The sequence below is a fragment of the Helianthus annuus genome, chromosome 5, assembly GCF_002127325.2.
Source record: "Helianthus annuus cultivar XRQ/B chromosome 5, HanXRQr2.0-SUNRISE, whole genome shotgun sequence".
In the NCBI taxonomy this organism is placed as follows: Eukaryota; Viridiplantae; Streptophyta; class Magnoliopsida; order Asterales; family Asteraceae; genus Helianthus; species Helianthus annuus.
Window position 1 is genome coordinate 120666094 of NC_035437.2, and position 13951 is coordinate 120680044.

The 13951-nt window shown below is 38.2% G+C and overlaps 1 protein-coding gene across 1 annotated transcript in view; it reads left to right on the plus strand.

Annotated features, from left to right (window-relative positions):
* Positions 1-2858: 2858 nt before the first annotated feature.
* LOC110940982 overlaps positions 2859-13951 on the plus strand; it is a 51836-nt gene continuing 40743 nt past the window's right edge. Inside the window, exons 1-2 of the mRNA XM_035990167.1 lie at positions 2859-4009; positions 4091-4117. Of these exons, the coding sequence (XP_035846060.1) occupies positions 3086-4009; positions 4091-4117 (951 nt within the window). The 5' untranslated portion in view covers positions 2859-3085. The remainder of the gene's footprint in view (positions 4010-4090; positions 4118-13951) is intronic.

Sequence of the window (13951 nt, forward strand, 5' to 3'; positions counted from 1 at the left end):
GAAGGTGTTTATGTGGGGATATTTTATATATGCGTTGTGTAAATTGGTTGAAAGTTCGGTTGCTTTAATGTGTATACACGTGTTGATGTATTTCTTATTTCTGACATTATTGGTGATTGAAATTTGATTCACTGCATTCAAACAAAACATAGACTCATCATATCCAAACCTAACTACCATTACATATGTTCAAAACATTACATATTAAACATCAGTACCAAATCCCAAAAACCTTGAAATAGCCCAACAAACATAAATAAAACAACAGACCAGGCCTTCTTTTTTCCCCTACCCTACTTCTTTTCAACCTTCACCTTTTGGACATTTTTATCCTCACCACTTTTTTTCACTGTTTTGTCTTCACACCCTTCTTTTGTTGATCAGGTGGCACACCTGTAAAGGTCCAGCTGTTGTTGTGGCCTTTTCCTTTACACCTACCACAAGATCCTTGCATATTTTTCTGGGATAACATGCCTACCCTCTACACATCCTCTTTCTCAACCACTAATATCTTTCTTTTCTTTTTTGGTCTGCCAACTGGCTTGTGATATTTTGGTGCTGTGATTTTAGTGGGAACCTGTGATTTGATCCAAAGACACATGCCATTGATGGGAAACACTTTGAAGGAGTAAACTTGTTTTCATGTATCAAGATGGTATACTGGATGCACCTAGGACTCTGGAATCCGAACTTTCTAACCATAACTTTTCATATTCCATATGGTAGCAACAACATGGGAACATGGAATTCCAGTGATCTCCCATCTCCTGCATGTGTAGGTTTTATGTGCCATGTCTACCACACATTTCCACTACCCTGGTCCTGCAACACCATACTTATCCCCTCCATTCCAGCTAACCCTGCAACCTGTAGCATTTTTCTTGATCTCATCAAATAGTTCTATAACAAATGGTGTGAGAGGCCCATCAGTCTTGTCAATAACTTACAATACATTGACTATTCTCCTCATGCAGTACTCCCTGATGTATTCTAAGATTGTGATGATTGGTTTATCTCTTCCATCAAGGATTTTAGAGTTAAACACCTCACACATGTTATTGAGAAATACATCAGATTTTCCCCTTCCTACAAACAAAGCAATACTGAATAATTTAACTGAGTTTTCACATATAAGGACAATTATACTAAGAAAACAGGTACTGACCTGAGAAATGTGATCTGGACCAGTGTTTAGGGTCTATCTTAGACAACCATAGATGTGCCGTTGTGTTCATTCTTTTCAGTTCTTCAATTGTCTTCTCAAAACCCTTCTACAAGTAATTAATATTTCGCTAAAACATCAAAAAAAAATTAGACTAAACTATGTAAAATGGATCCATTTGGGTGATGATAGTGCCTGAGAATGTTTGGAGGCAGAAGGGAAGTCGACCATAGAGGCCTTTTAGGGAGAGAAAGTTAAGTTAAAAGAGGAATGTTTGCTTCCATGTCATCACTCGTCGACAAATTTCTAAAACCGACATGAAGTATTTAGAGCTCTAACAAAGATGACACCTTTAACCAGAATTTAAAATTAAAGCAAAATCAGTGAATTCAGATAGGCCCCAATGAACATAATTGATCGATTGATGGATAGATCGGTTCTTGATAAAGTCGTTGACTCTGAAATTGGGGAAAAGGTGAATCAATTAGAGAAAAATAAGAAGAGATGAAGAACATGTAGAAGCGATGACTTTGAAGGTGTTTATGTGGGGATATTTTATATATGCGTTGTGTAAATTGGTTGAAAGTTCGGTTGCTGTGAAGGTGTGCGCTCAATCAGGGACCTGGCCCATTAAGCAAGAGGCCCACAACACAGGTGTGCGACTTGGTTAAGGATGTGCGGCTGGATTAAAATATTAATTATAACAATAGCCCTTTTTAGGGGCTGTTTGGTAGCCTCTAAATGGTCATTAAAAGGCTACCTCTTAATGGAACCATTAAGAATTTTACCAATGAAAAGGTAGAAGAATGTGACATGTGATGATTTACCATTCAGAGGTTACCTCTTAACCATTCAGACTTGAGGTTACCTCTTATATATTCAGAGGTTTTAAACCATTAAGAGGTGGCATTGAATGGTCATTAAGAGGCTATCAAACAGCCCTTAGTATTTATTCACACATACATTTTAAGTTGCAAATCCAAATATTCAAACACTTAATCACTTTATATTAATATCACCCTTTTTATATTATTATTAATCATGCATAGATACAACTTACAGTAAGACGAACAGGAAAACAATAGGAGGTGAAACGCGAGTTGTCACGTAAAAGATGACCCAGATCGACCCATTTCGCATTTCGCAAGAAATGGGTCGAAATTTCCATGTGTGCATTTCCAATCCACCATAATAGGCAGGTATTATGTTGCATTAGTCTAGAGTTATAAGAAATTGCAACATTGCAGTGCTTTAGCACACATTTTTTGCAGATTACATGACGTAATTCAGCCTTTCATTATAATAATACCTACTTAAGCATGTAATGCATATTTATCCGCTTCAGAGTCAACTCTTTCTCTACCGAATCAATTCTTTACAATAAAACATTGAATACTAATAACTATTTATAGAAACAACTTGTTCCACTATATATAATAGTTTAATTTAATTTAATACACAAACAATTAAAATATAATGGGAGACATATAAATTACTAGACCTACTGTCTTGACAACTGTTTTTAATTTCTTTAATCTATTTAATCACATATACGCCATTAAAGTGGCCCCTCTAGGTGTAAAAGGACATTATAAAATCAAACAACACTGTGAGAGCCTGATATTATTCACACCTTTCATGGACAAATATGTCCATGTGATATTGGTCAAATGATCCACTGGATCCGGAATTGTTATAATACTTATATGATACAGTCATATTATATATATAAAAACTACAAGGTGTACTCTCTCCTGAAGAGTCCTCTTACAACACACATCTTGTATTTCCGGTACTTTTTCTAGATTGCCCATGTGTATGGAAGTAGGCTGTTCTTTGTGTAGAAAATCCGAGGCGACGGGGTTTCAGGTTTGAGTTTCTTGCTGCTTCTTTTGACGATCTCGTATATTTATTCCAACAAAAATGGCGATAATTAAAGAGTCAGATCACCTCAGAATACCATTTCAAGATATTGAAAAAGCCACTGGAAACTTCTCAACCCTCATTGGAAGGGGTGGCTTTGGCTCTGTTTATAGAGGACAAGTCTCACTCTCTGGGGAACTTACTCCTGTGGCTGTAAAGAAACTTGATAACCTTTCTAGACAAGGGCTTAAAGAGTTTTTAACGGAGATCCGAATGCTCTCTCGTTATAAACATCAAAACCTTGTTTCCCTTGTCGGTTTCTCAGAAGAACAGAATGAAAAGTATCTTATCTATGAGTACGCAGAGCGTGGAAGCCTCGATAGTTACCTAAAACCAACTAAACCATGGTGTCCACTTACATGGAAGCAACGAATTAATATATGCGTTGATGCAGCCAGGGGTTTGGATCATCTCCATAACCATGTTGCAGAACATGAGCGAGTTATTCACAGGGATATTAAAAGTGCAAACATTCTCATCGATCACAACTGGAAAGCTATGATTGCCGATTTTGGGCTTTCCAAAATTGGTCGGACAAATGAGGACGACACATATCTTATTACTAATGCCTGTGGAACACCGGGTTATTGGGATCCAGCATATTTCAATACAGGGATCCTCACCAAAGAGTCGGATATTTATTCATTTGGGGTCGTATTGATTGAAGTCCTATGTGGGAGGCTGTGCATCATAAATGCAAACAATGTTAATAAAGAAGAACGATTTCTTACCCCATTGGCCCTGCGCTACTACAAAGAAGAAAAACTAGATCTAATTATGGATCGTTATCTGAAGTACCACATGAAGTCAGATTCCATGAAAGTCTTTTTGGAGATTGCGTTTCAATGCTTGCAGGATGTGCGGGAACAACGACCTTCAATGGATTTGGTGTTACAGGAACTTGAGAAAGCATTGAAATTGCGAGTAAGTTCAGGTTTGTAAAAAATATACAAATATCATTTCTCTATTCTAAAATTAATCAATATACACTGTTTGGTGTTACAGGAAACTGAGGAATTAGCTGAAATGCAAGTAAGTTATTAGAGGTTCCTTTGTGTTTATTTACATTTGTCTTCTACAATTGAGCTTAAACTAGATATTTTTTTTTTTAAATCAGAGACAATTGACCGATAAACTTGTAGACTAGGAACAAGCCCCTTAAATTGAAGTTGACCTTCAGCTTTTTCAAATTAGAAAAATCGGACCATTGGATGTTGATTAGCCTTCAATTTGTTGATTAGTAATAAAGTATGGAAATGAGGGCTTATAGCTCAGTGGTTATGGAAATGAGGGAAGACTCCTGGCTTTGGTCTTGAGTTCGATTCCTGATCTTTCCGGGTTTTACCGGTTCTTCATTGTCGTGCCCTAGGGCGGGTGAAGGGTCCGATTTTCCCCGGAACTGGTGGCTTGGTGGGCTAGGGGCTCCGTTCGTGCAGGTTGGGCTACCATGGGGCTACCTTTCGACCAATGGGTGCCGCATACGGAGTACCCAGCGTTGCTTAAGTTAGACGTTCAAAAAAGTAATAAAGTATGATTTTTGTTTAAGTAGACTTTTATCTTATAGGTTGGGTTTTAGTAGAATTTATTTGATGTTGGTAGATTTTGTGCAAGTGGGTTTGGGTTTAGGTTGTGCTCTACATTCTACATATACAGCTTTTTAGGTTGTAGGTAAATCTTTTTAGATTGTATATAAAGGTTATTCTTTATTAGGGTGTGGGGGGCCCTACTCTAAGAGCATCTCCAATAAGGGGCATTTTTTCTCATTCTTTAGGATGTCTAGTTGGCACATGCCCAACCAATCATATTCTTTCTCTCACTTGCCCTTTTCACAAACACATTTTTTTCTCTCTCTCCTCTCTTCTCTCTCCTCTCTCCTCACTACACTCACATAACTCACACTCATCCATTTTTTCTCATTTTCCTCACAAACATCTTCACATCCTCTCTCCTCCACCTCACACCCTCTCTCCTCCATATCACCTTCTCTCTCCCTAAAAACAACTAAATAGTGCCTTATTGGAGATGCTCTAAGGGGGGAGTGACATCTCTTACACACACCCAATTAGCATGCGCCATGTCAACTCCCTTCTTAAGTCTCCATTTTGCATTCAAACGTTGGCATCACTCCACTCACACAATTATTTTTTTTATAAAAAAAGAAGAAAAAAATATGATTGGTGGAAAAAGGGTGGACCCACATTAACAACCAATCACCCCCTCTCTCTCTCCTCTCTCTCAATCGGTAAGCACACACCGAGCTATGAAGTCCCCGCACAGTAAAGTTTGGATGGTGGCGGTATACCCGCACGGCAAATGAAGTCACCGCATGGAGTCACCGAAGGTGCCCCGTGCACCCTTACAGGAGGGGTGCTTAACCCATCTACCCTAAGTTGTACCAATCTTTTGCACCAATCTTTTTTCGTCATATCACTTGCAATGACGTCACTTAGACTGGTTGCCTTTTATTATTACAAATATAAATATATCATTTTAACTTTAAATATATAAAACAATTAATTAAATAAACAACCCTCTTCTTTTTTAATAAAATAATAAATTAATCATTTTAATTTAAAATGTATAAAACATTTAACTAAATAAAAATAAAATAAAATAAAACATTTAACTATTACACCGAAAAGACATAATATTCCACAAAAAAGACATAGTATCCCATCACCAATAAAAATATAGAAAATAAAATAAAAGAAATCTCCTCATCTTCTTTTTCTCTAATTCTTCTTCTTCTTCTCATATCTGTTTCATCCCCAAATCGCATAAATCTAAACACTAATTTAATTACAAAGACTATTTTAGTTTAATTGCAAGAAAAATGTTTCCACCTCAAATTTGAGTTTAGTGAAGATGGAGGGTTCTATCACTATGTTCTTCATCAACAATCTTTCAGAGGAGGTGACAGCCAAGGAAATCTGGTGGGAAGTTGGGAGATAGGTCGAGTGACAAATGTTTTCATTCCTAGCACAAGGGGTTCGTGGGATGTAGATTTGGGCTCGTTCGTTTCAAACAAGTAAGAGAAACATACATGTTCCTCAAGGCGTTGAATAAGGGGTGTAGGGGTGGTACAAATTCCATCATTCACAACATCCAATCAAATTTCGTCATGTCATCAACTATTATTCCATTACTCACAACCTTTTTAGTGGAAATGCCCATCACTCACAGCACCCAACAATAAACCCTCACATTCCCTCACAATCTTTCATTCTCCACGTGTGATATATTCCACGCATTATCACATTTTTCTGTGAAAAAATCAAGTGGCGGTGGTGTGTTCCATTCTTCCACGCGTGATAAACATATATCACGGCTCCACCCCGCCTGTCCTATCATCAACTTTTGAGGGTTGAAGATTACGACTAATATAGCCAAAAAAATTTTTGGATAAATGAGCACCTGCTCGGTAAATATATTCCAAAAAGATGTATTACAGGTTTTAGGGGGCATACCCCCGAAACTCCTAAAAGAGGACACACTGAAACAAGCTTCGGGAACCTCTATAAAGAGCCACGGATATAAAACTAACTAAGCTAACTTATACAACAAAGCCTAGTTTGGAAAGTAACCGAAACTACCGAACTAAAACTAGATAGCCACACACCCTTGAAAAAGAGCCTTCACAATACTTCAGCAACAAGAGCAGCGACTGGGCCAGCGAGCAAAACACAAAATCTGGGCTTCCACTCCACTTTAAGCAAATGAAATTAACCCACTTCCAGAAAATTATACTTGGGCTTTTAACCCCAACTGGGCTTCTGTATCTCGCTGGGCCTGGACCAAAAATGCAGCCAAAATCATAAAATGGATCCACCATCATCCGATTAAACCAAGCAACATAATCTCCTGTTCGGTCCCAAAAAAGAACAAAACCACCTGCTGTGAACTGGCTATTTGCGAGCTTAATGGCTGAAGCAGAATCGAACAGGATCAGCTCCACAAAAATAAGAACCCCACCACCTGAATCGGCTGAGAGACTGGGCAAAAGACACTTCAAAATGCCAAACAATAATAATGAAAAAGAACCGAACATCAGCATGTTACGAACCAAATCGTTAACCAATTGATCCAAATAAAAATAGATAAGAAGCTTGAAAGAACTTGAAGATTTTTAGAAGAGACTCAATTCACATTTTTCATTCATAATCTTTTAGAAACAAATGCATATGGCTTTATAGCCTTAGGAAACAACTGACGGAAATAAACTACAAAACTACCCAATACTCCACTATAAAATAACTAATTAAGAAATAAGTAAAATGGTAATATGCATGTGAATAAAGTTGGATGTGGGTCTTGGAGATGGTAGATGTGGCACACATCATTCCCCACTGCTTGAAAAATCCTTGTCCTCAAGGATGCAATCAGAGAAGGCTCGGTAATAGGCCACGGCGGCCGCCACTCGGTCCGCATAGTTGCAATCTAAGGCGTTGAGACGAGGCACCACGGAGGACGCCACTCGTTTGTGTGCTCGTTTGGGACAAGAATGAAGTCAACAAGGAACCAACTCATGAAATCTACTTTAATCTTCCACTTTGCTATGATGTCTTCACAAGGTTGTTGAATGACACCTTGAGTTTCCAAACTCCATTCCTGCACTGTGTTGGAAGTGGTACTTGACCCGTATGTGCTTGCTCTTTCCATGATATACAGGATCTCTAGCTAGACAGATAGTAGACTTGTTGTCACAGTATATAGGTATTGGATAATCATTCTTTTCTTGCAGTTTATCTAGGATCCCTTTTAACCATATTGCTTGACACCCAGCTAGGGTTAGAGCCATATATTCTGCTTCCGTTGAAGATAGAGCTACAACCTTTTGCTTCTTTGATTGCCAGGATATAGGTCCTGATCCTAGGTGAAAAATATATCCGGATGTGCTTTTGCTATCATCTATGTTTCCTGCATAATCACTGTCACTAAAACCTAGAAGCTTCTGTTTTCCTCCTTTAGAGTACGTGATACCTTGATCCAGAGTGCCTTTAATGTATTTAAGTATACGTTTAGCAGCTTCCCAGTGGCTTCTCTTTGGACTTTCCATGAATCTACTTATTTTACTTACTGCAAACATAATATCCGGCCTCGTGTTTGTTAAATACATTAGACTACCTACAAGACTTCTATATACACCTTCATCTATAAACTCTTCCGGATCATCCTTAGATAATTTGAGGCCATATTCCATTGGAGTTGAGACTGTATTGCATTGAGCCATTCTATGTTTTTCAAGTAGGTTCCTCAAATATTTTCTTTGATATAGAATTATATTACCATTCTCATACAGTACTTCCATACCGAGAAAGTAATGCAATTTTCCCATATCTGTCATCTCGAATTCCCTTTTCATTGCATCCTTGAAATCAGAAATTAGCTTCATAGAACTGCTAGCTATAATCAAATCATCTACGTATAAACATATCACAAACTTTCCTTCCTTGGCATCCTTAGTGTATAAGGTATGTTCATATGTGCATTTTTTAAATTCATGTTGCATAAAATATGTATCTATCCTGCTATACCACACCCTTGGTGCCTGTTTTAAACCATATAACGCTCGCTTGAGATGACATACCTTAGTTTCTTCTCCTTGTTTGATGTATCCTTGTGGTTGTTCTATATATACTTGTTCCATTAATTTTCCATTCAAAAACGCAGTTTTTACATCCATTTGATGAAGATGCTAATCATTTTTCGCCGCGAGAGCCAATACTAAACGTACCGTCTCAAATCTGATTACCGGAGCAAATACTTCTTGATAATCTACTCCGAACTTTTGTTTGTACCCTTTTACTACCAATCTTGCTTTATATTTGTCTATATTGCCCTTTTCATCACACTTTGTCTTGTAGATCCACTTGACTCCTATGGGCTTTTGGTTTTTTGGAGGGTCCACTAGATCCCATGTTTGATTTTTATAAATGGATTCCATTTCCTTGTCCATGGCATCGATCCATTTCGTATCCTTGCTAGCTTCCTCATAAGTGGTTGGATCAGTATTAGCATAAAGAACGAAATTAATCACCTGGCTTTCATTTTACTTTTGTAATACTTCAGCATCAGTTAGAGCCCTTGAGTCTCTGTAAATACTATTAATGCTTCTCGTATTAATCACTTCGTTTCCAGAATCTGTCGAAGAAGTCTCGTCATTATGCTGATACTGAGTCTACTGTTGAGGAATATCTGATCCAGAGGTTGCTTCCGCATTCACGTCTGCAAGTCCATTCACGTCTGCAGGTCCTGTTGTATCTTCATTTTGTACAGGTTCAGGTACGTTGTGATCATCCGAGGACTCCGGGTTCGTGATATCTTGGTCTGCATATTCCTCTTTATCCTCTATTATCATGTAGGGAACATCAGTTGGCTCTGAATTTATGACCCATATTTTACTTTCATCGAAAGTAACATCTCGGCTTATTGTGATCTTATTGTTCAGTGGATTATACAGCTTATATCCTTTGATGTTTTCATTGTATCCAACAAAGATCATTTTCTCAGTTTTTTCATTCAATTTGTTCCACTGTTGCTTGGGTATATGAACATAAGCTACGCTACCGAAGACTTTAAAATGTTCTACGTTCGGTTTACTTCCATTCCATGCTCAAAAGGAGTTGTATTCGGGCTAGTCTTAGTGACCGTTCGATTTAGAATGTAGGCAGTACATGCTATTGCTTCTGCCCAGTACTTATTCGGCAACTTCTTTATATTCATCATGCTTCTTCTTAACTCCATTAACGTTCTGTTTTTACGCTCTGCTACTCCATTTTGTTGGGGTGAGTAACTATTAGTGAGTTGATGATGTATCCCATTCACCTTCAAGAAATCTTGAAACAATTTTCCATAATATTCTCCTCCACGATCAGTCCTTAACGTTTTTATCACATGAATACTTTAAAGTAATTCAAGGCCTCGGATTTGAGTTTAAGGAAATAAACCCAAGTCTTTCTTGTAAAATCGTCAATGAAAGTGATGAAGTATCTACAACCACCAATGGATTCTGTCCTCATCGGACCACAGATATCCGAGTGAATAAGTTGTAGTGGCTTAGTTGCATGCCACTTGGTTTTATTCAGAAAAGTTTTCCTTGTTTGTTTACTGATACACACCCTTCACATATGCTATTATCTCTTGAAATTTTCAGTAACCCAAGTACTAGTTCTTTGTTTCACATATCTACCAAAGTATCTAAATTCACATGTCCGAATCGTTTGTGCCAGAGTGTCGAAACGTCCTTCGTTGTCATGGTCATGGCTAACGTTAGATCACTTTCGGGGTTGAGTGGAAACATCTTGTTATTTGTCATTCTTATGGTACCCATGACTTCATTGTTTGTGTCCTTGATTGTGCATTGTTCCTTTTCGAACTTGACTGTATATCCTTTTTTGTATGAGTTGCCGCACACTCAAAAGATTGTGTTTCAAACCTTTCACGTAGAACACATTTGGTACCTTTTTACTTTGTCCCCGTATTGCAATCATGACTTCTCCGCTGCCTAACACCTCTAGTCTCTTGTCATCACCCGTTCTTACTTCCTTTTCTAAAGATTCATCCAATCTTATGAACAGGCCTTTGTTTCCTGTCATGTGATTACTACAGCCACTATCTAAATACCAACAATCATCTTTAACTGTTTCTTCCATGTTGAAAATCATAAACATTGTGTCCTCCTTCTCTTCCGGTTCATCTTCTTGATGAATTAACATGTTATCGGTATTTCCGTTTTCATCTTTCTTTTGACAGAATTTGGCTGTGTGACCAAGTTTCTAGCAATTATAACATCTAATGGAACTTAAATATCGGCCTTTATTTCTGCCGCGTCCTCTTCCTCCCACATCATTTCGAGTTTGTCGAAATCTATCTTGATTTGCATTCTGAATTTGAAATGCATGTTCGATTGGGGGATCTTCATATCGCTTCATTCGTAATTCACGGGATTGCAGAATTCCCATCAGTTCTTCAGTGGAAACATCCTCTAAATTTTTTGTTTCCTCTACAGCGATCACTACAGACTCAAAATTTCGAGTCATACTTCGTAGAACCTTTCCTACAATTCGCTGTTCACTAACTTTTTCTTCATTCATCCTTAATTGATTAACTATAAGAGTTATTCTATTGAAATAATCTTCAACAGATTCCCCATCTCTCATTTTTAATGCATCAAATTCACATCTAAGAGTTTGAAGTTTTACAGTTTTTACCCGGTTTTCTCCTCTATATGATTTGTGCAGAATACTCCAGGCCTCTTTTGATGATTTGGCCATGGCAATTCTTTCGAAGACGATCTCATTTACCGATTGAAATAATATGTGCAGTGCTCGCTTATCTTTCTTGATTGAGTCTCGATAAACTGCAGTGGCATCTTCTGTGGGATTGGTTCCCAATTCTTGATATCCGTCTTCAACAATACTCCATAGTTCTTGTGATTCGAGTAACACTTTCATCTGATTGTGCTAATGATAATAATTCTGTCCAGTAAGTTTGGAGATTTGAGTTTGAATCCCTTGCGTTTGATTCATTGCGTCTGAATTGGTATGAATATCGGTTGTTTCTGTTGATAAAGAATTTCGATCGCTGTGCTCTGATACCACTATGTAGGATATCCTTGAATATGATTAGGGTTTCGACAGAATTTTCTTGTTCATAAAATGAATTGATATTTCCGAATTGTGCAGTACATAATGTATATATACAGATACATAATTCGGCTATAACCGCCTTGACTTAGGAATAATAATAATAATAATAATAATAATAATAATAATAATAATAATAATAATAATAATAACGAGTAATATATCTAGCTTATACGATTTAAAAAATATATTTTTCTAACATTTTTTGTATCTTCCACTTTCACACACTTAGATTTTATAATAGCCCTGCGAATAATATGTCTTTGTTCCTCCGTTAGATCATAGTCCACCTCCGAATATTCAGAATCGGAATAATGGACCGTGTTGTAAGACATACTATCCATGTTGGCACCCACTGTTGGGTTTACTCGGGTTTGTTCGTGGGTCGCGGGTCACGGGTCAAGAGTTATTTGTTTGCATGGAATAAGCTTGATGTTCAAATGTCACTTGTTGCATGGATGCTAGATATTTGAAGGCTAAAAGCATTTTGTTATATTTGGTTTATTTAATAGGATTAATAAATTAGAATTGTATTAATAAATTAGAATTGGTAACTTGGTTTGACCAAGTATGTGGAGATACCCGTTAGGTTTCTGCACATGGGATAAGAGAAGGGGTCATGGTTTTACCAAGTTTTTAGGAGAGCATCTTTTAATATTCGTTTTTTATTCCATCATGTGTCAGTCAATGTATGGCTATAAAAGCCAAGTTCTTGTTCAATGAATAAAGTACAGCAGCTTTTCCATTCAATTTTATTTACTCATTGTGAATCACAACTTTCATTTTTCACTTACATATAGAGTTGTTGTACATGAGTTTGTGTGTAGTTTTTGGCCTAAACCAAACCAACAATTGGTATCAGAGCAAAGGTTAAACAAGGGCCATTTTGAGAGTCGACTTTCGAAGATAAGAGTAGCCTTCGGGTGCGGGCTGCAAGAGCAGCAGGAGCAAGGGGGTCGACAATCGCAACGTGTTTGGCTGCCGGTTCGGGTCGCAACTAGGGGGTGTTGCTATACGCAAATCGCGGGAGGCTAGTAACAGCAGAAGACGGAGACTAGGAAGTGGTTCATGTCAATCGTTGTCGCGCGAAGAGTACCGGTTTGGATGACGGGGGTGACGGGTGAACATTTGTGTGTCTCATGGCTGTTAGTTGTGATCAAAGTAGAAGAAAAGGACTGCAGTGATCGAAGGTCGGCGGTTTCGAGGGTTGATGTTCTAGGGGATCAAAAGGGTAGCAAAGACGAGTCGTGATTCTGGCCAAATCAGCGGGCTTGTTAACCCAGTTTGTTGATCGAAGAACGAAGAATGGATGGTGCTTTTATTTGTCGGATACTCTTTCTCGCCGAGGAGAAGAATCGCAAGGAGGCGTCGAATTCTTACAGCAGAAAAACCAACGGGTGTAGCGCGGTCGAAACGAAACAGCGGGGTGGCTGAGGTATTCCTTTAACGACACGAAGACGGTGCAGCGGGTGGCTGGCGTCTAGTTGGTGGTTGATACGCAAGTGGTGCTTATCAAGAAAGGGTTTGACAGAATAGTGAAATCACAATCAGAGACGACTTTGGATGTAGTCGAGGTGAAGACCGGGGTGTCCGGGATAGGTCGAGTAGAAAAAGACTTTGGGCTTGACCAAGGAGGAGGTCGAGTGTCCGAAAGAAGTCGAGATGGTTCGAGAGGAGATGGTGATTCGGGTGTCGTGGACGAGTGGTACGAACAAACACCGATTAAGGGGGGTGATTGTTGGGTTTACTCGGGTTTGTTCGTGGGTCGCGGGTCAAGGGTCAAGAGTTATTTGTTTGCATGGAATAAGCTTGATGTTCAAATGTCACGTGTTGCATGGATGCTAGATATTTGAAGGCTAAAAGCATTTTGTTATATTGGGTTTATTTAATAGGATTAATAAATTAGAATTGGTAACTTGGTTTGCCCAAGTATGTGGAGATACCCGTTAGGTTTCTGCACATGGGATAAGAGAAGGGGTCATGGTTTTACCAAGTTTTTAGGAGAGCATCTTTTAATATTCGTTTTTTTATTCCATCATGTGTTAGTCAATGTATGGCTATAAAAGTTCTTGTTCAATGAATAAAGTACATCAGCTTTTCCATTCAATTTTATTTACTTATTGTGAATCACAACTTTCATTTTTCACTTACATATAGAGTTGCTGTACGTGAGTTGGTGTGTAGTTTTTGGCCTGAACCAAACCAACACCCACATCACTTG